General features: G+C 40.6%; 1 protein-coding gene across 3 annotated transcripts in view; it reads left to right on the top strand.

Moving 5' to 3' along the window:
* The first annotated feature begins 3,629 nt into the window (after positions 1-3,629).
* CLUL1 (clusterin like 1) overlaps positions 3,630-25,291 on the top strand; it is a 32,599-nt gene continuing 10,937 nt past the window's right edge. For 2 of the 3 annotated variants that reach the window (XM_080581119.1, XM_080581118.1), the window contains exons 1-2: positions 3,630-4,578; positions 24,365-24,474. In XM_080581119.1, coding sequence (XP_080437245.1) covers positions 24,372-24,474 — 103 coding nt within the window. In that variant the 5' untranslated portion in view covers positions 3,630-4,578; positions 24,365-24,371. Of the gene's footprint in view, positions 4,579-8,870; positions 9,150-24,364; positions 24,475-25,291 lie in introns of those variants that run through there. The other variant, XM_080581117.1, reaches the window with a different exon arrangement.

Here is a 25,291-nt window from a genome sequence, read left to right as displayed (position 1 = left end):
TCCCAATTTTTTAGCCTAGGTTTCACAACTCCTTATTCTCTTGAAAATACAGGACTCTGGAGTTTGGCAGCCTCAGGTCGTAGGTGGTCTGAAGGGCTCATGGAGCTCTTGAACTTTGGCATCACGGTAGCACCAGTGTCTTTCTTAAGAACTGGATTTGTCCCGAATGTCCTCTCCTGGCAATGCAATCTTCAGGGGTAGCTCTTTATAACCAACCTTACATATTCCCAAAGAAGCTCATGGGGCTACACATGAGCTGAAGAGTCTCAGCTTTAAATAGCTAACCCCTGAAAACCTTTATATCCCTTGTGGATGTTTGCATGAACATAATACCATACCTTCAGGAGGAAGGTTTGCTTTCTGCCTTCTCTGATCTTTACACGTGAAATACTTTAGATCATCTATATCATATAGCAAGGTCAAGCATTTTAATTTATGGAGGGTCACAGTTGCTACTCCTCTTAAACACCAATGGAATTTTTCAATATCCTTGAAGTAAATCCCCTTTTCAAAACAGTAAATGCTAGCATGACAGTATGTCAAACACAGATTTGTTTCAAGATTATTTACTTACAATTAGACAACTGTGCTGGCTCTCGGAGAGAACAGTCAGCAAAACCAACATTATTTGAAAGAGCAGCAGGGATGGCTAGTGCTTTAGAATCCAAGGAATGCGGTTTTCATGGATTCCACAGCCTTATGAGGTGCCACAGAGCTAACTAATTTGTTCTCTAAAGGTTTGTTTGGGCCTACTTTACGTGTAACTAAATTTGAAAGGGGTTACATTTTGTAAGGAAAAAGCGAATAGCAATTGCTCCATGTGAAAGCCTGTGGGATGAACATTCTCACATTAAGATCAGCATGTTTTCCATTCTTTTTTTTTTTTTCTTTTTACTTTTACTTTGACGTATGCATACATGCACTACATAGATAGTCCTCTTGGGCAGGGCAGAAGAGGGAATCGGCTGGTAAGCAGCTCCGAGGAGTGAAATGGCCAAACACAAAAAGGCAGCTAGTCTGTCTGAAACTCTGATCTGCCTAATGGCACCGTTACCATTTCTGCACGCTGTGATCCTGACTCTTCTTTGAAACTGCTGTTCCTTAATAAGCATTCCTTGTAAATCCTTCCTGCTTGGTTAGCTCTTTCCTAAGCGGGATGCAAAAGGTAGAGCCTGTAGTTATGTGCAGGGAGGCAGTTTTTAAGGAGACATTCTTTCTGATGTGTGTTTTCAATAAAATCTTAATTACCCTCTTCACTGAATTGACATGCTTCTCTTTGTGGGCACAATGTAGCTCAGCCTGTACTTATGAAGGGACAGCTGAGGAGCTACACAGCCCACTCAGGAGTTTAAAAATGGGTGTTTGGACATCTCTTAGGCACACATGGAGAGGCTGGGTTCTGGTTTAGTGTAACCTGACAGAGCAATGGCAAACCAGACGTGCAGCAGTTCCCTGCCCGTACCAGGGCAAGAAGCAGGCAGCAAAGCAGAGAGCTCCTGGGGCAGAGCATCTGCATGGCCAGATAACGGCAGCCTGGAGGCTTCCTTCACCTGGGCCACAGCTCTGGACAGGCAGACGTGCTGCTGCTTCTGCTTCAGCTGCTGAGGTGGCAGTTCTGGATGGCAAAGCCCTTCCAGGGAGCCCCGGCGAGTCCCCTGCCCCTGCCTGCAGCTGCTGGCATGGGAGCAGCCCCGCTCTTGGGGAGCGCAGCGGAGGGTCCTGCAGGTCTGGTAGGATGCAGGTCGTCTTGCAGGGGAGAAAAGTGTGCAGGGGAAGGTCACTAAAGGAAATGTTTTAAATGGCTTAATTAACTTGCTGCATACCCGTCCCGTTTTCTCTGCAGAGTAAAGAGTCTACATCCATTGTAGGAGAGGCTGCAAACAGAAGCAGTTTTCTGGGGCTTGCTACTAGTTTTCAGATTAACTAAATAAAGCCCTTGAAATCACTGATCTATTTACAGTAACCCGATGAGTTTATCTTGTTTATTTTTTTCAAAATTTAACATTTCTGCTTTCCCTCTTGAAGAATAATTCTGTGAGATGCTGAGTTGCCCCCCTCCCCCTCCCCATTTTTCGCCCCATCACAATCAAGTGGGACTGGGCTTTACATGGATGAGAGCAGATAAATGAAGCAGCAGCCAACAATACTCCACATCAGAAGAGACAGCCAAGGAGGAAAAAAATATATAAAAAAAGAGACAGGAAATCATAAGGTTTTAATATGTGTTACAAGGCATTTTTCAAACTCAACCTGAAGAGAAAAAGGGTCAGTGAAAAAGACAGTGGATTTTCTTGCAGATCTGCGGATTTGTATTTACTTGATAAGTAAGGTAGAGTCTTGCTAAAACATTAAAGACATTTTTGTACTCAGCGTTCACATAATGATGTGGAAACAGATGCCAGGAACAGTCTCAAGGGAGGAAAAAGAAACAGTGAACTAGGAAACGAGGCTCCTGTTAGGGCAGATAATTAGAATATCTGAAGAGTGACAAAATTCCAGTGCCAGAAGAGCTCCATTTCACATCATGAAGGAGGTGCCACGAAGATGGAATATAGCAAAGAGCCCAGAAAATTGCTAGTTTCTGTTAAGCCTGTTGTGGTAAAGAGCCCATACACTGGGAAATTTGCTTCACAAGAATAATCTCTCCCGTTCTAGTCTTAGCCAGTTTGTGTTTTTGTTACTTGGGTATACATCTTTTACAAATTTACAAGTAATTTACAAATTTACTACCATGGGGACTCACACCACCTCGAGCAAAAGACATTTTAGGTGCTTCAGAACTAAAATGCACACAAGACCCAGGCCCAGGACCACACCAGGACTGGCTGTAGACCTGGGGATTTCAGCCCTGCCACAGTCTGCGTGAGACCCCCTTGCACAAGCAATCTGTCTTCTAAACTGGGGGACCTGGGGTGCAGTAACCACCAGGACTTATTTCCCCTTCAGAAGCCTGTTCTTTACCCCGGGTTGTGTAAGGGCAGGGGGAGGAGGAGGTATCTGGCAGCAAGGAGCAGAAGAGCAGGAAAGAACAGAGGCCGTGTTTTGCTCTGCTCCGTGGAGTAGCCCTGCCCTGGTCCATTTGTTGTGCAATCCAAAACTGCCTGTCAGCAGCGTTATTTATGGCAATGCACAGGCTGAGCCTAAGAATCAGGAAGCCAAATCCAGCTTCCCTGATGTCATTCTCCACCCAGGCTTTTAGATTTCCAGCCTGATTTCCTAAGAAAATGAATCTTACATGACTTTTGCAGCCCGACTGTATGACCATTTATCTGTCTGCTCTCAATCTTTTCTTGGTAACTTTGTAATGCAGTTCACCAGTTTCAGTCAGGTTTGACAGAGCTCGATATTGTTTAGTCCCTAAATGTTTGATCAAACCATTTGTCCTTGTAAAGAAATGAGAGCCAGAGGGGCATCTGTTCCTCGAGGGGAGGCAGACAGAGCTCAGCATTTGTTCAGTCTGGAAGTGTCCACCCGACCCACCCACTTGTGCGCGTTGGCTGGCCAGATGGCACGCACACAGGTCCAAGCCAGCCGCAGCTTGGCTTCCCAAAAGATCTGGGGGCACTGAAGGACACTGGAGGAAGTTATCTGTGTTGCAATGGTCGGAAGCATGGGCAACGTGAGAGGAACTGGAGGCATGGGGCAGAGCAGCATGCTTGTGAGGACACAAAGAAGGAAAGGGAGAATTCAACAAGAGACATAGAGGCTATGGGATGCGAGTCTGTGGTGAGCCAGCTCCAGCCCTATGAAGCAAACCAGCCATCGCGGGGCTCCTGTGCTCAGCACAACCCCATCTACATCCAGCTGAAATTTGAGAGAAGTGGCCATACATCAAAAGCAAAACTGAGCACTCTTCATGGCTCTGTATATTTCTTGGCATAGACAAAGCACGGGAGATAAACCAGACTACGCATAAAGTCACAGATATTAGTTCAAAAGGGTTAAGGAAATGCGGCTTTTGACTTTAAAAGCTCCAAAGGAACCTTAAGGGTGGAAATAGGAATAAGAAGGGTCCAGGGACATGTCAATAGCTGAGATGATTGCATTCCTAGTAATAAACCAAGGGGCTCTGATTTAATCTATGGAATGACCAGACACAGAAGGAATTCGAGTGGAATTTTTCTGCCTGCTGAGCAGTGGATGAAGCATGCAGGACGAACAGCGTACTGAGAGGGGGCACAAGGTTTTTGAAAAAAGTGCTGTGGAGTTTATCTAGAAACTCAGAGAGGGGCATGCTTAATTAGAAAGGACTCCTAGCTTCCTTCAGTCCCAAAATGTCTCTTACTCACTATTAGCAGCTCAGCAGGGGTGGTATGATACAATTACTCATTAGGTAAAGGAATGTCAAACCTTTGCCCTAAGAGGGGACTAAACTTGTCACTCAGACTCAACCCTGCATCTTTTCGTGGGCCTGAGTAGTACTGAAACAAAGATCACAGAGCCAGAGAGACAGGCTCTTTTTTTTTTTTTTTTTTTTTTTTTGAAACCAAGAGTTTGCTCCTGCTTCTAAGTGCTGAGCTGTCGTGCACGCACAGTCCTGCTTGCTCCGTAAGACTGAGAAGGACTAGTCTCATCTGTGTAAGTTCGTTTCCCTCATGAAATGCATCAAGTACATTTCCTAACAAAATCATCAGCTATGAGTCTAATAACCATATTTTATATTCTGGGCAGAGGGGAAGATGCAGACAATGAAGCTGCATAACTTTGTGGCCATGTCTGCACTGATGATTAATCTTTCGTGTTGTCATGCTGCTGTTACTGCAGCTTCTGGGGTTTAAGGCTACAAGAGAGGTACTATTTTTTATTAGACCAAATATTTAATTCGAAAAATAGGCAAAGCTTTTTAGATTTGTGTCCTTTTTTTCAACTGTGGCAGCTAGGCTAGTAAAACGTATTTCCTCTCTCTACAAGTCCTGCTTTTCTGATTAAATCTCTGCAGACTAAATACTGCACTGACTTACAGCACATTCAACATTATTCCCGTGTGTCACTCTTTTCAATGACTAATAAATAAAAATATCAAGTTAATGTACATCAAAGGCGTTTCGAATAAAATCTTCAAATTAAACGGGAACATATGTAGCTCATATATCTTTATTTGAATAAAGAATATGGAAAAACTAACAAAGTGTACGATTTCAGCTGATCTGTTTTCCTCAGAAAACTTTGCTGAGTAAGACACTGAAATGTTAAACTTTGTTGCTCTTTCCATTTCTGTTGCTGAAGGAATTTTCTACAATACTGTTGAATGTGTGTTGGGAAAATAACACTACTTTAGCCTTTTTTTTTTTATAAGACACTTTGATTCTCTTTTGTTATGCCAGAGATTTAATGTTTCTTTCGACATCGTAATGGCTGTTTTTGCAAGGATTGCCTGGGACAGCAGAAAAATAATCTTGCCAGCTCCTGTCCTCATACGCAGAAAAAGAAGCTACCAGATACCAAGCAGTTTTAATGCAGCTTAGGTGGATAACAAGGAACTAAGAAAATCTCACAAAATTCTCATAAAGAGACTGAAAAAAAAGGAAGCACAAGTTATCCAGAAATAACACCACCCTCTTTGGGACCAAACCAAAGAGCAGCATCTGAGCTTTCTTTGGGTGGCCACTGCCTGGGATTAGGTGCTCCTACAGGACACATTCTGCAAGCCAAGTTGTTTTTTTTTCCCAAGACCTGTGTGGGACTGCCTCTGCTTTCCTCAGTGGAAATACCATCCGAAGGACTGAACTTGCTGCCTTTGCTTTTTCAAGGACTCTTGAGTGGGCAGGAGAGCTGTTTCCCCTAAGAAAGTGGGTTATCTGTCAGCAAGCGAGCCATCCCTCTGCAAACACTAGCTCTTTCAGAGCAGGGCTACTTTTGTGGAATCCTGTGGTTTCAGATGATTTCCACAAAAATCTCAAACGATCGATTCCCCAGACAGCGGACTGATAATGTTCTTTGCTTGATATCTCAAAATCCAAGCCTGAGCCTGGAGAACAGGTACTTTCCATCCCTCAATACTTCCTTTTGTACAAGTGGTTACAGGGGCATTAGCATTAAACTCTCTTATGACTTCCTTATGAGGTTGCCCTAGTTAGAGACATACGGAAGAGCAGATTTTGCTTTTTGGAAAAACAGAAGTTTTCAGCTAAAATGCATTACTTTCATCATCCACACAAATAGAAAGAAAACACATTTAGAAAATATGATGAAGAAAACAGTGAAGCAGGTGGCCTAAAACTCAGAGTTATGGAAAAAGTGACAATGGGCAGAAATACCTTAATTCTGGCACGTTAGGCAGTGTAATTTTTCCTTTCCCGACCAACCTGGAAGAAGCTAAAATTCAGTATGAGTTGAGTGTACTAAGCAGTTTTTGCTGTATTACAGCTAGCACTCCAGGCAAAGAAGAGCAGGACAGGGCACAGGTGCTTGGGGTTACCTGAAGAAGAGCTAACAAGGAACTAGACACTACAGTGCTAATATGCAGCCACTGTCGTGTGCTAGCATCACCATACAAGCACTGAGAGGCAGGACAGGGAAGAAAACATCTTGTTCAATGGAGGAAATAAGAAGAGCTGGGTAAGGACAATGAGCTTACCTGTGTAATGGATTTTTGGTCAGAGGAGCGAATCCCCCTGCCAGCCCCCGTCAGTGGGACTGCTAGATAATTTGCGGAGAACATTTGAGGAGCACTTTTGATTGCCGAGGCCATGAGGATGTCCTGCAAAATCTGCACTGGCAAGCAGAGCTACATAACTGGATTCCTAATATAATTGCCTCCAGTTGCATATGCAAATATGCTTTCCATATACTCACAAAATGGAAGCTGTCTGTGAGCGAATCTCTGTCATTTTACTATCAGTGTCCTGGCTACTTGGAACAAAAGGGATAAGGAATGGAAGAGAAGGACCTCAGAGGGCCCAGTTAATAAGTGAGGAATAGAAGAAAATATGTGCTAAGGATATAGATTTGGTATTTCTGGCAAATGTCCAATTTCAAGTGGACTGTTCACATGATATGGATAAATGTTGTGAGTTGTTGACAAAATTGCATTTTTCTGTTTTCTCCACAACATGAAAAATCTTTTTTTTTTTTTACAGTAAATCCAAACACTGAAGATTATGTTTATCAGCAAATGCTATTTAATTGCAAGCAAACATTACAAACATCAGTCGAGTGAAGTTTACATGCGTTCTTTTCGTGTGTGTGTGTGAAAAGCAGCTGCTTTAAGTGCAAATAATAGAGTAAATGCTTGGAAGACTGTTGATACACATTTCTCTTTAATTTGACTAGTGTTGAAATAAGTAGATTGTGAGGCTTTATTCTGTAAACTGCTCTTTGCTCTGACAGCACTTATAAGTAAGCATGAATGAAGGGTATGTGAGCCCTGATGAAGGATATGGCTATCTCAGTCCTAAATAACATTTGCAGGATTGTCAGAGAAGTGTCCTTCATATGGGTTATATGTGTGAAGATTTTCCTGGCACAGAAGATAAACTCATATTGTTTGCTCATGGCCTTTGGGTAGAAGAAAAAAACATTTTGTTGAAGAAGTTTCTGCCAAAAGGTCTCTATGTTCATTTCTCTGAATGAAAAAGAAATATCATCTGTAAGTTCTGAAGCTAGGACAGGAGGGATGATCTCCCTTTAGCTGAGGGGAATGGAAGGAGAACTTTCCATTGTGGGTATAAAAGCATGAAACTTTCTCAGATTGAAATATTTTATTTTTACGCCTGAACACTGGAAACATCTGAGAGAGAACTTTGTCCTGGCCCTCCAGACATGTGGCAAAATGAGGTACATAGCTTTCATTTCTGAAACCACTTCCGTTGTTCAAGAAAACTGGAAGTGGGTTCTGGACACAGTCTGACATTAAAACAACTAAGGTTTTCTAATGTCACAGAACATGATTTTTTATCATTATTTCTTCAGTAAGCATTCCATTCTTGACTTCATATTTCAGTGCATATGCTTCTTCAGTGATCAAAAACCCTAAGTCTGTTCACGTATGTGAGAACTGAAGCCTTACTTATCACGTGTAGAGAGAGCAGATGTTAGAGGTGGTTTCAGTGGTGATAAGTCATTCATTACCACTACGACCTACCTGTAAGGGAAATAGGGAGCCCTTACAACTTATTTGATAGCACCTCGTATTAATCCACAGTGCCTTTAAAAATGCAGCTGTGCTGTTTTAGCACAAACACATCAGACAGGTGGGGAATTGTCATCTACTTTTTTTCTCATTAATGTTCCTGTAAATTACGTGCATGTTACAGAGAAAAATGAGTCTAATCTCCTTGAGGTCTCCAGTTGTGGAAATTTACAGCTGTAAGAAACAGTTGCAGTAAGAAATAATACTACTAAAGGGAGGGTATGAATGCTAAGAGATTGCAGCAAAGAACTGTGGAAAAGATTATTAGATAATTTTATTGAAAAAGTGAGATATGAGTGCCCTACAGATCCACAGCACTGTGACATTTGACGGGTATCATTTGTCCATTTGATGCTTCCACGTTCCTAACATAAGAAAATGTTTCTCTTATAAAGGTTTCAGTCAGCATATAGCATTAATTTTTTGCAGTTGTGCAGACTAAAATTAAAGCCTTTCTCCTATGCTCCTGCACACTGGTGTCTTACATAGCTGCTTACCTGAACCCCAGATACTTGGGACCTTGGGACGCTTGTCCTAGTTGCTCATCTCTACAGTTTCGGTCACATAAAGACAGCAGCTCTCAGCTTCAGTTTGTTTCCTGGGCTAGTGGCTAAAAATAATGTCTAAACATCAGTCTTTATGTAAAAAGAAAAGGCCTTACGTTGTGTTTTTGCTGGGCTAAAGATTCAGAAAGGGAACCATTTTCTAGGAGAGCTGAGAAGGAGAAAGTACTGCTGGGTAAATGTTCACAGGGATATGCCCAGGTTTTATAGTGCTGCAGATGATCACTGAGAGAAGCCATACACAGAAATATCTACATTTCAACTCCCTCTGGGAACTACAGACGACACTTTTCAGTAAGACCTGGAGAAGAATCTGCCAACAAAAAGGAAAACTAAACCCAAATGCTGTCAGTGGATGTCCTCATCCTGACCTACATACATGAGGCATTGTTGGATTAAATGTTTCATGTTGTGGATAAAAGAATTAATGAGCAATGATGCAATGTGATTTCCAGGTAACTGATTGTATTTTGGATGTAGTTGATTATTTGCATTTATTTTATCTGAAAATACAAAACCCGATTTTACCTCTTTTCCAAGTTTTATATCCTTCTTCCATGGGGCTGACAGAAATCAAAAGTGCATCTTTGTTTGCTGATCATCTTAATTTAATCAGATTGCATTTAATATCTGAGCTGAGATCATAATTTGTCTGATAAGTACTTTATGTAGGGTGAGCAATGTACATAGTTTTGATACAGATATAATCATATTCCATGAGATTGTCAACATCACTTCAGGCTCCACCTGGCCAAGCTATAGCAAAGCAAGTGCCCTCCTGCAGAAAGTAAAATAACAACATTTTCTGAAAAAGTCTCAATTTCATGTGTCCCGTTTTGTTCAGCTGGGCAGAATACTCCTCTCCAGATTTAAGAAATATAACATAAATGACAACTATTGTATTTTCATTTTGGAAAAGGTTCATCTGGTTTAACCTCTTCTGTATGGAAATCTGTACCTGCCCCCAGTATTCCAGACAAAGATTAGTGGAATAATGATGCTGCCTTCACTATTAATAGTATGAGTTCAGGCTGATTAGTTGAGCTTAACCTACTTGCTTTGATAAGGTCTTAAAGTTTACTTAATTTTAAACAAGAACAGAAAGCTCCTTAATGATGTTTATTAAGTATGAAACCATATTTTTCTGTAGTGGCAGTGAAAAGATATGAATAGCTCAAAGGTGCCAAACAAACATTTTAAAGTATACTCTGCAAAATAAGTGATCTCTGTCTGGTTTGTTTCCTTAGATTTAGTGAAAATACCCCATCCACATAACAGCAGGAAGAGATCCAGCACCAAATTTCTTTGTTAGGAGGTGAGCAAGAAATATTGTTTTAAGTATTTACTACTCAAAGGAATTAGTCATAAGCATCATTTAATGGAAGGATCAGCTTTACTATCAGGAAACAATAGGTTGTGATTCTGTAGAGTAAATATTAATTAAATGTTATTTAATCTTGAAGAAAAGAAACCTAAACTTCAAATGCAAGTCCAGGGCAGATGCACTCAAGATTTTTAAGAACTGCAAGTCCTTTTATTTATTGAATTAAATGTGCTGGCCAAATACTTTGTTTTCCACCAGGTTTCCTAAGACCCCTTCTCTGCTATATCCTCCTCCTTCAGACAATGACAGCTAAGTAGACAATTAAGCCCTTAGGGGAGGAATGTCACCAACACAGGTCAGGACAGGAGCCCTTTCATTTCATAATGCAGAACAGTGGCCGGTGGAAGGACACTTCCCTCTGGAGCTAAGGCTTTTAAAATAAAAACTACACATGAGTTCCTGTGCAGTTTCTACAGCTGTTCCTTGTCTCCCCTGGGCTCATCACCCAATTAGCGAAAGTTTTTGTGGTGAGTAACATGATGTGATATATCATGCCATATTTCCCCCTGTGTGTTGTAGCTTGTGTCTACGCACACATCCTAGGGCCAGTCCTCTGGTTGTGTAGGTTGTGCAGACATATCAGGGTTTGGTAGACAGGCAGGATGGCAAGCTGATGCTCACCTGTGTCTCACATCAACCTGGAAACAGCCCGGACCCAGAAAATGGAAGTGAAGACAGCTCTGATAACTTACAGATTGCCCATGCAACCTCATCTGCAATGAAAACATTACTTATCAATCTGAGAAGCCACATAGCTCCATAATGATCCAATTCTTCAACCACAGCTCTGAACTTTCAGCCTGAAGCTTATCTGCCCTGACTTGTAACAACAACCAGCCTGGTGGAGCAGCACTGAGGAGCACGGGGAGACTTGGCCTTCGGGTCTGGTGGAATGGGGAAGGCGCAGAGGAGGAGCTGTCTGTGCAGCCGACCACAGGCGACTCGGCTCCTGGGAGAAGCGTGCTGGAGGCAGTTTCTAACATCTGGGTCGAGAAACAGCTGCGATTTGCTGATCTACATAATTGAGATGCCTCCTTGGAATTAGGTGTCTCCAGAGGCAACTCAGCACCTGAGCAAATTAGACAATCAGGAAGGATGTGGGATTGAGATAGATGGAAGTCAGGTCTCCCGTCTCTCTAACTGTATGCTAAATGTCTTTCTTGGGTGCCTTGCTTCCTTGCAGGAGATTTATAACAGGCAGCGTCAGTGCTGCAGCCTCCTGGGATCACCATGTGGAAGCTAGTAGCTTATGACTAATCCTGTGTCTCTGGTCATGGTATTTGAGCTGACAGACACGCATCCGTCTGTCTGTCAGTGCAGAATTCTTGCCCAGGAAGTGTTTCCAGCCCCTTGTCCAGTCTCTGTCTTCAGACACAAAAATTTCCCTTTGGACGCCATTCCAGTCCAACAGCGCCAGGATATTTCCCCATATATTAGGCTTATTTTTCACTACTTTGATCTCTTTGTGCTACCCCACGCTGTTTGGCTCTCTCCTCAGCTGCCAGCCCCCATGGCACTGTTCCAGCATTTCACTCCATACTCGTGTATCAAATGCTCAATTTCTCCTGTTAAGCCTCTTCTTGAAAAAGCCTCTTCCCCTGGCCTCTAATCAATATATATTCTCTAAGAGACTCTGTAAGAAAGCTTTACGTACGTATTTCCAATATATGGCTTTCCTGTCCTAAATGCTACATTAAGTAGCAAGGGGAGTAGGAGACAGAGGAGGCAGGGATCAGGAGAAATGAAAGCAAAAATGATAGAAATATTTCACATTCCCCAAAAATGCATGAAACCGTGCTTATCGTTTCACAATTAGGAGTGGGATTCAGCTGCCTTTCCCTAAAGTGTTTTGAAATGACAGGCATGTTTTTTGCAGTTTGTAGAATGCTATGACTAAAATGTTATTTCTAAAATATATCATATAGCAAAGGCCGCCTTTCCTGGATTTTTATTTTACTTTATTTTATTTTTTAACCAGGATAATTTCCTGTGGCAGCCTCTCTCTTATTAAAAAGCAAACTCACTACTCCTTGGATGCATGCCTCTGACATACATGAAACCTGTCTTTCAGTCCTACATGCCAAAGTTATAATTTTTAATGAAAATGCAACAATTACAAATAAATAATTGAAAACAAATGCTAACAAAGCAAAGATCACAAAAAGGGGGAAAAAATCCCTCTCTTATGAAAGTAGTTTATCATCTTAGCCAGAGGTAAATTTTCCAGATCATTATTCTCAAACAGAGTCCTTCTGTCTGACCAGTGACTTCATATTACACTCACATGTACATATTACACTCACATGTACATAGTTAATGGTTCACGTTTTTTTCTTGCTTGTTCCCTCAACGTACTCCATGGCCATGACTCTGTTCTCTGCTCGCCAGTGCGTGAGGCTGACCCAGGCCTTGGGCTCTACACAGGGCCCCAGCCCTTGCAGTAGCTGGAGGTGACGCACCTTCAACTTCTGCTAGGCCCAGGGCAGGCTGTACCACAGGACAATCCTGGGTACATCAGTACCACGTCCTTATCAGTTCAAGGGTCAGACTTGTGCTTGAGCCTGAATATCATCAGACTGTCCACTCTGCCTACAGGAGTGTTTGAGCTCTGGCTATTGTCCAAAGCAAGCTTACAGCTAGAAAAACCTAGGACAAAGGGAGGAACTGGAGCTTTCTTTCCTACAGAATAAAACCAGCACACTGAGGCACACAGTTCAGCAAATTAAAGTCCAAATTTTGGTGAGGCTAACAAAGATAGGATACACGTAGCCAGAGACTTAAGCTCTGGAAAAGAAATTTGGGGTGGTTATCACATTTGAAAATCAGGGTGTTTGTTATCGTGCCTGGTTAGCCAGCTACCTCCGTAATTTAATAGACCAGCATTGAGAAAATTGACCCTAATCCTTATATGCTTTACAATTTTTGGTCTTACCTGTGGGAATTTTGAATTGCCAAGTAGAGCAAAGTTATATTGTGTTACCTTTGCCTCATGAATTCCCTATTTCAAGGACAGAAAGTGCAGAAGACAAATCTGCTGACAAAGACACAAAGCCATTACATGCAAATCTCCCTTCTTGTGACTATGCATGAAGACATTAATGTCACAAATTTGTCTAGGTGCTTGTTAATGCAACGTTTTTCACCTACAAAAGGTGAAAAATTACTTTTTTTTTTCAACTAACATTCCTAAGTATCTTATTATTTACATTTAAATGGCAGCCACATAAATACTGTATTAACACCTGTCTTATAACAATGGTGAATTTATATGTAAATATGCTTCTATTTCTCAATCCCTGCATAAATCAAAAAAGAAATGCAGCTTAGTATTTAGCAAAAAGCCTAACATTTAAACTAGGATCATCTCACTGCCATGAAAGACACAGGAGTCATAAACTGCAATATTTTGGGGGAACGTACACAGTTAATTACTCCCAGCACTCTGTTATGTCTTGGGTCTAAAGCTGAGAGCTGTCATACTGAAACTTGCAGGAGCTCTGGCTTAAAACTGCAGCAAAATATTACTGCAATGAACTAGATCCTTAGGATTATACCAGCTGTGCTTCTGGCCCAGAACATGACTCTTTTCTCATTTAAAATCCAGCCAATACTCATGTAAATTATGTGGGCTGATCACAGTTTTCTTTTGGGAAATAGACAAACTGTGGTGAAACAGTTTTTCTCCAGTGGCTGAATTCTGCAGGGGCTTGGACCGTAATAAGCTTCTCTTCTATGAGCAACATTCAAAGCTTTTCGCTTCAATGGACCTTTCATAGAGAAAGTTGATAAGAATATGCTCTGAAGACGTCTTTAATTGAGGGTTCACACATTTAATTTCTGTGATGATGCTATTGTTAGTCTTTTCTGAATAGCTCCGTTTGTGGTCATATAGGTACATGTATTTGTTGGAAGCTGAGCTGCATTCTCTTTAGACTCCTGTTGACTTGGGCAGAGGCTGTAGATTGAGCTGAAGTCCTGTTCGTGCACAGAGAAGTCAATAGGAGTATTTCCAGGGACTCTGATGGGCTTTGATGGCCCTGGCCCAGGACAAGAGTTTATAGTGTTTGCAGCCAGAAAAAACTGAATGAGATCATCCAGTCTGATCTCTGGTTAATCACAGGACATGCAAGTTTTATCCAGATATGCCATCACTGCAATAACATGTTTTTTTCCTCAAGAGATTGGAAAGTGTGTGCCATGGTGAGGAGAAATGGAGGTGCCTTCCTCACTGTGCAGCACCCTGGCTGCTGGGGCTGGCTCAGGCACGATGCTCCCCGGTGACCCTCGCTCCATTGCCAGCCACAGCCGTCAGAAAAGACTGCGAATGCTGGCCTGCCTCATCCCCTCACAGTGTGTGTGTGTGCAATTCATGCAGTCTCAAAAATAAACACGGTTGTAGTAGGTTAAATCAAGAATGCATGTAGTGCAGTACTACTTCCAAAAGTAGCAGATGCTTACAAGAAATGCAAAAAGCTGGGCAATAGAAAATCATCCTTTTCCTAATCAGTAGTTTGGGAATCTCTTGAACCAGAGGATGGAGCTGGACCATCATACTGAACTAATCTGGAGGGATCTCATCTTCAGGAACTACCTAATTTTTATTTATTTATTTATTTATTTTTACCTCGTTTATTTCATTCCCAAAATCTGGGTTAATTCCCTTTTTCTTTTAATATATTTAATCTCGTTATAAGAACTCTGCATGAGGGTAAATCCACTTCCTTCTCATAAGGTGTCTCAATATTTTCCTCACAGCTATGAGGAAATGTCTTATTTCAAGGCTGGATTTTTCCAACTCCAACTTTCTGGTGCTAGATCTTATCAGGCCTTTGTCAGCACACTTGAAGCAGGAGATGGAAAACAGATTTTTCTCTTTCTCTTCCCCTATTGTATCGTATCCATGTTTAAGTAGTAGCCATTTAGATTTTTAAAATCCTGATCCAGGGGACCATTTAAGCGCATGATTTACTTTAAGCACGGAAGTAATCCCATTGACTTCAATGGGACTACTCTCAGGCTAAAAGTTAAATGTGTGGTTAAGTGCTTTGCTTGAATAGTGTTTAAGTTCTTTTTAATTTCTTATTCGCTTTCATTCCTTGCTCATGATACTTGATCTGTACAATGTGTTAGAAGCACAGCATTTCAAGTAAATAGTTCAACATGGGATCACGTAGGTCACAACACAGCAATTTCCATTGCAGCTTTTGTCTAGCACTAAAGGAATTCTGACTGATGGATACCAAGGGCTTTTCTGGTGTTATTTCCTCTGAGGAGTTAATGCTCTTCATTCTTGTTAATTCCCTCTGCTGCCTGGTTTATTTGTTCAGCAGTGCCCTAAACAAGAAAGGTTTCCTTCAAACAATAGGCTGCTTTGCACTGTGTGTGTGTGTGGTTTACTGAATCCAGACCTAGGGAAAATGTGCTGGTCTTCAGCTGGTATGAATCAGTGCTGTTTGCAGAGATGAGGGAGATATGCTTATTTACATCAGCTAAGGATTTGACCTGCTGCCTACTGTGTTAATATACAAATGTGTGCGTATGCGCAGTTAAACATACACGACCCGGACAGATGAATAGGCCTTCAACAACCTGCTCTTGGGATATGAGATATCTTACTAGAGATGCCAGGGCAAAAGAGTGAAATGAAAAATTTCTTCCTGAGGTCAAATAGGAAAATATGTAGTATGATACTATCTTCCAGTGCCTCTAGCAAAATAATTTTGATTAATGTTAGCAAAAAAATCACATCTATACTTCGGACCTCCTAAAGCTTTCTAGCATGTAAGGTGTTTCAAATGAATCTGCTTTATTTCAGAATTTTTAGGATTAATCACTGACCATTCCTATGTCTTACGTACATGTGACCAGGTGCTCTGGCTCCTTTTGCAGATGAAACAAAGTGGCCATTTCAGATCAGCCGAGTTAGGAAGTTAAGTACTGCCTAACTCACGGTTTCAATTATTTTCTGAAGGGTTTTATATCTCTCTGTTGACCAGATGCGGAGCAAAACCCTTTCTGCAAGGTGCCCAGAATGTGCAGTGAGAGTACATCTTAATGCATAGTACTAGCCCTGTACTCCAGATTTTTGTCAACATTCCAGAGTAGAACTTTTTGTCATGAAATTGCACATCAGTAATTTGCATACACTGACTATACTGGACATAACAAAGATCCAGTTCTTAAAGAACTAAATAAAACTCAACTTGAATGAGCAAATGGCTGTGTTTTTCTGCCCAGTTTCCAGTTGGAGCTGGAATGATTTTTTTTACTCTACATCTTACTAAAGATTTTACTCCACATCTTACTAAAACCGTAGTGTAGAGGTGCAAAATTGCCCTCAATTGTAGAGGAGGTATCTCAGTTTTCCAAAGCTCAAGAAAACCAGTGAAGTATCTAGTTTTAGCACTTCCGTGAGAAAACAAATATGTTCCATGTAAATGCACAAATAGGAGACTACCTTTAATATTCTTCCAGCAGCACTGGAGACAGCATTTTCTCCGTTGTGTTAAATAACCAAAATGAGTCTATCTTCACAGATTTTTTTACATCTGTTACCTATAGGAAACAAAATAAAAACATCTGCATCAGGAATCCTGGCTAGCCACTGTCCAGAAATTAGGATATCTGATACTGTGCTGGACATTAATAAATATAGCTAACCCAAAAGCTAAGTGAAAATCTAGAAAGACTTTGAAGTGTTAGAGTCTAATCCCGAAGTAAATTACTGTGCTATGTTATGCTCAGTAGGAGTTTTCCTTTATCTTTTATGACTTTAACACTTGGATTCAAGTTTTCAGAAAGATGATGATTTAGATGTGGTAACTGCTATCTCGTCTGACTGCAGATGGTGCTAGGAAATGGTAGACAGGAATCTGTACAGCTTGAAATAATTTCTAACGCAGTTATGCTCTAAGTGTGAATGCTCAGAACCTGCCAACTTCCACGCATGCTGGAAGTTACATGTAACCATAATTAGCAGACTATGAATCCCATTTTGGCCCATGTCATACAAATATTAACAGGAAATCAAAGAATAGTTTAGGTTGGTAGGGACCTCTTGAGATCATCTGGTCCAACCCCCCTGCTCCAGCAGGACCACCTAAGGAAGGTTACCCAGAAACATGTCCCATCAGGTTTTGAATACCTCCACAGTTGGAGACTCCACAGCTTCTCTGGGTAACCTCTTCCAGTGTGTGACCACCCTCACCATAAAAAGTATTTTCTTGTGTTCAGATGGAACCTCATGTGTTTACTTCATGCCCAATTCCTTCTTGTCCTGTCACTGGCACCGCTGAGTCTGGCTCTCTCGTCTTCATTCCCTCCCACCAGTTATTTATACTTATTTATAAGATCCCCCTGAAGATCTCCAGGCTGAAGAGTCCCAGCTCTCTTGGCCTGTCCTCACATGGAAGATGGTGCAGTCCCTGAATTATCTTTATGACCATTCACTGGACTTGACCCAGTAACTCCATGTCTCATGTGCTGGAGAGCCCAGAACTGGATCCCACACTCCAGGTGTGGCTTCACCAGTGCTGAGTAGGGGGGAAGGTTCACCTCCCATGGCCTGGTGGCAGTCCTCTTCTTAATGCAGCTCAGGATGCTGTTGGCAAACACTTAGAAATAAGCCAGGTCGTGCTGAAACTGCATGTCATATCAATGAGATTCATCTGTCCCAGTTTTAGAGATCTACATTTAGGTTAGTCTGCTACATTCACTTTCTACTTGCAACAAAAATAGGGTCTTCCAAACTGTGACTCAGCTAATTCTGAGGTCAAGGTCTACAGCAGGTCAGTTCAACTGTGGCTTAGATTAAAGCTCTCGGTTGGCTACAAAGAAAGCCTAGCTCAGCGGCTGAGGTGCACACTGTGCACACTCAAATCCAAACTGAAAATTCCCATATTCTTTTCTTAGTCCTTAGTATTTCACAGCACCTGGAAATGTCTTAAGAACTTTGAAGCATCAGCAAATTCCCAACTTTACCCAAATGGTTTCATACCAGAGCAGAAGGAAACAGGAGGAAAGAGGAAGGATTTTAAGGTATATGTACTTCTCTTGTGCTGCCACATGTGCACCTTCATGGGCTTTCTACATTTTTGCTGTGTGCAAGAAAGAATTATCCGTTGGTGGGGAATATGGAATTGTATTTTACTTCATATATTTCCATTTGGAGAGGTTGTCCTCATCAATGTTTCACCTGGCATTTGTGGTCTTTCATGTCTCACCTTGTGGTCTTTCATGTCTCACCTTCATTTCTCTTTCTGTTTTTTTTTTTTTAATCTCATTTGCTAATTCTCATTTGCTCAGAACTGTGTGTTTCTTTTTTATTCTCCACCCATTTGTCAGGTCTCTGTAATTGATGTTGTTTTTTCGCAGTTTTAAAAGCTCTGAGTACTGAGGCAGCTGCACGGGGCAGTGTACTAGTTATATAAAAGGACAGCTGTAAAAACATGTGCAATGGCAATTAAGCAAGAACTGTTAGGAGCATGAAGTCATTAATTCTAATTGCAGTAATGCTCTTCTTAGAAATTGCTTCTAATATCTGAAATGGAGAAAAAGACAACTTCAGGCAGCATTCCAGCTTTACTCCTTCCACTTCCGTGCTACTGCAAGCAAGGGGGCTGTGTTTGTTCTCTTACTGGTTATATTGAGGAAGTGTGATCTTCAGACATCCCTCTTTGGACTTTCGAACCCTCAGGCACCAGAGCCGGTTCCACTTTAAATGCAGCAGAAGCAAGAAGCCAAGTTTCTTGCCAGAGGATTATTCTTCACCAAAGCAATTTCCAGTTTTGCTGAATATTATTAAGGCCCTATCGTGAATGCCTTCAATTAACTTTTCAAGAAACCAGCAGATTGGGGCAGTTAGCAGCATCTTCAAGAGTTGTTCAGCACCTCACAAACTATGCACTGATAATTCATTCATCTTAATTTCATTAAACTCCAGAATTGTTTCCAACGAGCAACCGCTCTTTAACTAGCTGATACAGAACTGAATGATGAAGATATGTTTAAGCAAACCAGATGAAAACACATGAGGAACCCTGTTCCTTTGAGTTGCAGGCTGAAAGCTGATATATTACATGTCTGCATGCAATAAAACTTTTTTGTTTTAATGTTCCTAGGGAAGCTTGAAACTAAATCCTTGCAAAACATCTGGTTGAAAACTTCAGCATTTTAATATTAAATGCTTCCTGAAATCTGTTTGTGTAACTGTACCATGCAGATTAGCTTCACAGATTTATAATAAATTGTTTCTAACTCATTTTGTTATCCTTGCACTGACTTTGATATCTCCTGCTGATAACATAACACAAGTAATAGTGCTACTCCAAGTTCAATAGTTAGCTGATATCCCAAGCACAAATTCTGAAGACAACCACATAATTTTTAGGTTTCAACTTCATATTGTCTTACATTCAATTCTAAAGCTTTCATTCTCTGGTCCTTAAAAGTATTTAAATCCCTTTACTTCATAAGTTTGTCTTCCCAAATACAGTGTTCCGTATATTGCTATCGCTTACTGGCTTGATTGATCCCTCCTTTCTGTGTAGAGGCTTTGGATTAGACGTTAAGAAACTTTGCACAACTCTGTGAACAACAGACGTCACTTTACTGCTGGGACTGGCATTTAGAGCTTTGTGTCAAAGCCCTGGAGTGTTTGTGAAAAAAATTCAGCAGTGAAGTGGAAGATTTTTTCCACACCTTATAGTCTTCCTGAATGTCCATGGATAGATAAGCAAAAGAAAATCAGTCTCGTACGTTTTAAAACACAACAAAACTTGTGAAGATGGTCCCTCTGGCATCAAAAGCTTAATAGTTTCAAATAAAGACACATTAATTAGTGATGCACTAAGCTATGCATGCTGATTTCATGCCTTCAGCTGGTTTCGTGTTTGCATGGAGCACAGTGCAGGGCCCTGATGTGGCCTTGCCTGAACCTCCTCCAGACAGGGCAATCACATCGGCGCAGCTCCGAGCTTTGGGGCTCATGAACTTTGAGATTGTGTCACGCTAAAGAGATGTACAAGATATTTACAAGATATTTACAAGATATTTACAAGATATGTAGCTTGGTCTAACTCCAGCTATGTAACTTAGGGTAGCCTCAGCTCCTTAGTCCCTCCAGCATGAGTGAGAGCATCTGTCTCCCGGCTGAGGAAGGAACCTTGTTTCCTAACTTCAACTACTCAGGTAAAGCTCAAAGTCAGACCGAAGGAGGGCTCCCATGGCCTCTGAAAGACAGGAGAAAGTGGAAACCACTTAGGGGCTCCTGAAGTACTGGAAAGTATTAAAACCAGAACAAAACAAAATAAAAACTTCAATTCCTATAGCCTTAAAAACCATACGAACTGCTAGCAAAGCTTTCTGCGTGCTTTAGATTAGGCATGTAATTAGACAATAAGCCCCCAGTAGGATTTAATTTCAATTGAAAGCACTGGAACTAATGGTGTGCTTACAAATAAAGCTAATTAAGATTTGGTAGAACTGGGGACTATTCCATAGAAGTATCAAGAGAATTAATGTCGATGTATAGCACTTTGCATGGCTCGTGAAGTCTGAAAGCAAGTAACCATACTTTCAGCATGATCATTAAACGACTGGCCTATCTCAGGCATAAATGTGAAAATGTATAGTAGAAAACAACTCTTCCAAACAGCAAATAATTGTATAAATATAAAACCGGAACAAAATCCCACAGCTAATGTATAACACAGGAAATTCCATTTCAACATATTTCTTGATTCTTAATCCTGCCAGGTGGAATGGATCAACAAAAAGGGAGAAGTCACAGTACATTGTGAAAAAATGTTATACATTTGTGGAGGTCATCCAGTAGGACAGAAGGCAACTCCAAAAATCAGCTACAACTCCCATTGCTAAAGTTCAGTTAGGTTCAAGTTTAATGTTGATCTGAATCATTGCAATTATTTCAGTTTCAATTTATCAGATTCTTGCAAAAACCCTGTTTTTCTGCAAATCCCTTTTCAAGTTATTTTCTTATATTTTTTTCCAATATATACTTATTACTTTCAGTAAACATACAGCAGTACTTGAATAACTGTTGGGCTGGGGAGAAAGAGGCTTTGCTCATAAAGGCGTCTTCAGACTGTGTCCAGTATGAGTAGTTGCTACAAAACTATATCTTAATTTGCAGCCACAGCAGTATGCTCTGAATCATCTGCTTGTATTAGCTTATGAAAAAATAGGCATGTCAGTACCATAATGTGGTGACATGGCACACTGTGAGTGAGTGAATCACTCAAATTCAGAAGAAGATAACACATTAAGAGGAAACAGTTGAACATTGTAGCTGATACAAAAATTGGAGATATCCACAATGGGTCAGTGCAGAACAGATTTGAAACATTAAAAGAAAATAGAATGGATATTTGATATGTAACCTGAAGTTATAATTTTGGAGATTTCTGTTTAATTAAATTCAAAATGGAAATGTGAGAGAAATGATTTCCAGAGTGAGCACTACTAGTAATTACCTTTCAAGAACAGAGTGTTGGGTTCCCAAGTGCACTTCAAAGATTAAATATAAGTCCAAGATTAACTTTAACAGGCATATTAGCTATAGATAATTTTGTCTTCAGGTTGAAATTTCCTAGGTTTCTTATACCTCCTATTTCAACCATCATATATATAAAAAATAACATTCGAGCAAAGAATCGGGATTTTTTTTTAATGAATAGATCTATATAAAAATGCTTATTTCCTTTTGCTTACATAGTGGGTATAATAAGACGACGAATAACACCTAAGACAATGCAACACACTTCACAATGTTCAAAATCAACAGAATTGAGAAAAAAGAGCCTGACATGCATGAGGCTTCATGTCTCAGCATTAGCTTTAGCACTGATTTCCCTTAAGGACTAGCGTTGCAAGGTGCATGAATGTGTTTGACTGTGGACCCACATGGGCGTTCAGAAGAAGAGCAATTCTGAAAACAAGCTGTGGAATCTGTGCCTGAGGCGGCCTCCAGCCTCTCCACACTTTGGCAGGGATGCTGGTCTCCCTCCCCATGGGGCTGAGGCTGGCTGCTTTCTTGCAAATTGCTATGAGCTTTGGGCGATCTGTTGGACTGCCATTTTTACTCTAGATCAAGTACAGTTTTGTCTACATTGAGTCAGGCTGCTCCTGGCAGGGGACTGCAAGTCCTTCAAGGGTGCTTGCTTGGTATAGTCACAAAAGATAATTTGAAATATTTTGTGCAATGATGAATCTTGGTCAAGAAGTCAGCAGTATTTCAGTGAACCAGCAATTCATATACATTAAAACAAAAAATGAATTGCCCTCCCCTACATCATTTTCAGAAAATGAGAGTGGAGCTATATGAATATGTAATGCAAGTCGAGGACTTGCAGTTCCCATTAAAAGCTAACGGGTTCTCCATTCTTCCTGACATGTTTTTAAAAATAATAATAACGAAAAAACAAGTCCCTTGCCTAAGCACCACTAGTCTTACTGGACCTTGACCATCAATCACCAGTTGACTCTTATGAACTATGAGGTAAACAAACAAACAAAAGGGATGTATTAAAACCGATGTTACTGACCACTAACCACATACGTCTACTTTCACTGTCCCCTCTTTGACTTCAAGGGAGTACTGCTGGTGAGCATCACAGGTGCGATATGACCTGCCAACAATACTCGTGCATATTTTATATCAAGCATCTGCTAGCATTTAAGTATCTCATTTCAAAGTATCTAAAACTTCATGCAGCTCAGAACCCAGATGTACTTCAGACACATGGGTTTACTGAAGAAAATCATTAAGGGGGCAAAACCCCCAAACATCAGCAAGAATAATGATATACAAAATGCCAAGATTTGCTTATCTCATCTCAGACTCTACTCATATGCCAGACTGCACCTGGGTTCCCTAATTCTTTCAACTTCTGTATCTTCAGAAGGTATATGAAGAAAGCCGTGACGTAATTCAATGTTTTTTACAGCTGAAGAGATTAAATGTTGGAAGCTATTTTTAGCCAAACTAATTGTAACAATTTCACTAAGAACATAAGCTGCAGATGTCTCCTAAGGTAAAAAGCAAGATGACTGAAAATCTGTAAAGAATAGAGGACTACCGAAAAATAGCAGATCCACTTCGCGTTCAATTATGTAATTCTATCCAACACTCCCCCTAGTGGTTTTGCCCACACGGCTGAGCACGAAGTCCCATAGAAGCAACCCCCCCCCGGCCTAATGACAATATGTCCCATTAATAGGATTAAGTACCTTGTCATCAGATAAGTCGAACATGGCAAAATCCCTGTCACTCTGAGCAATTAGATCAGAGCGCAGCCCCAGCCCTTCCTGACGCGGGCAGCAATTTTTCAGAAGACGTGTTTCCAGTATTAATGGTAAATATGCTGCTTTTAACTTTTCTTTGGTAATGGGTTTGTATTTCTTTGCAAAGTTAATCAGTCTTTAATTATAAATGTAAAGGTAAAATGTGCAAGTGACTGTAGAAGTAAATCCAGGATATAGATAAATCCCAGCTCTTCATTTACATATGCACTTGCAGCTGATAATTGCATCTTCCAGAAGGCTGCACTGCCTAACAAGAAGGAACGTAAACACCGCGTTTACTTCATGAGATGAGAACTATAAAGTGTAGTTGCATGGTTTCTAAAAAATAAACCTTTCTCTTGTAGCTGTATTTGGGAGGGAAATATAGCAAAAGTCATTTTTTCCTTTTTTTTTTTTTTTTTTTTTTTAGGAATTTCTTTAAATTGCTGCTACATTTACTTATAAAATTGATCTAATTGCCAGCCTCTTAGCACACCTATTACTGCCTTTGCTATGTTAAGTATTATCCTGTAGGACAATGAAAGCGGACACATATTTGGTGATAAGAAGGGGAACAATATTCTAGAAATTTCCTTTTCAAAACCTAGCAATAATGTTTAGCATGGATTCGTGTATAACATAAACTAACAATAAAAAGAGTAAAAAGCTTTTAGTGTAAGAGACAAGAGACAGACTGAGCTTCATAATCTTCCAGTTTTATATTTTTGTGCCCTGGTTCTGTTACACCACTGTGTAAACTCAGTGGAATTGATCTATTAGTATGAATAAATAGAGTACGAATGAGGTCACCTTCTTACTCGTGTTTTTACTAACAGTAGCATTTAGGAGTATATTATAGATCTGAGAAACCATAGTTAGAGACAAAAATAAAGGGACTTGTATTATGCTTAGTAAAAATTACCTAGGCATTTGGCCATCACAAAGATGCTTACATCTAACTTTATCAACCTGCTTCTTTAACAGAAAGACCATGAAGTCCTCTTGGGTATTTCTAATATGTGTGCTCTGTCTGAATGGTCACCAGTGTGCACCGACAAGGCAGGAGGAAACGAATCTCCGGGAGAGCCTCAAGAGTATGTATGCGTTTCTTGAGGGGTGGGTGGTGCTGAAAGCCCCTAGGCCCAGGTCTCCATTCAGGCTTGCCCTGGTGCACTTTGACTTTCACGCTCATTGCAGTCAAGAGATCTGTTTTCATGTGTGGAGCTTAGAAACTGACATAGCTGAATTTTGCTGAAGCAAAGCATCCACACGCACAATGGGGAAATAAGAACAATTGAGTGAGAAACTAAAGGTATTAACAGAGAAGCCTCCTGTGACAAAATAAACTGTTTACATTTTTATAGGTTATTTGGTCCTTCATAGATCATTAGAGTTTAAGCTGAACTCAATGATCAATCCCACTTAATTTTGTTTGTTTAAATAACCTTTGCAAATGTTTATTCCAGAATTATATGCTTAGCTGGAAAAGATGATTATTAAAAATAAGTGAAATAACATGACTTAATTTAGGAAAAAAAAAAACCACGACCTTACAACAGATGTTCTGTGTATACTCACCTCTAAGCATGGCTTTATTGTGTAGGTAGGAATCCCAAGAGGATCAGCCATGAAATATTCCTTTGCTTCTGTCTATTTTAATAGTACTTCTGTGACAAACAAAATGTTAGAGAAGGGGAAGAGAGATATAATGGAATAAATGAATGCCATATGCTTTTGGCAGTCTCATGGTAGTGTGCCCTTTACTTGTTTTGTATAGCTCCAGTAATATTCAGGGTATTTCTGCACAGGGAACAAATACAGATAATGAATGTGCACTTATGAAGAGATTCAAGATGCAACATGGAGACCAGTCTGGCATTTCACCAAAACTCTACGGGTGTTACCTCACAG

Source organism: Anser brachyrhynchus (assembly GCF_964034855.1).
Source record: "Anser brachyrhynchus genome assembly, chromosome: 2".
Taxonomy (NCBI): Eukaryota; Metazoa; Chordata; class Aves; order Anseriformes; family Anatidae; genus Anser; species Anser brachyrhynchus.
Note: the sequence above shows the minus strand (reverse complement) of the source record. Positions and strands in the feature narration are given on the sequence as shown.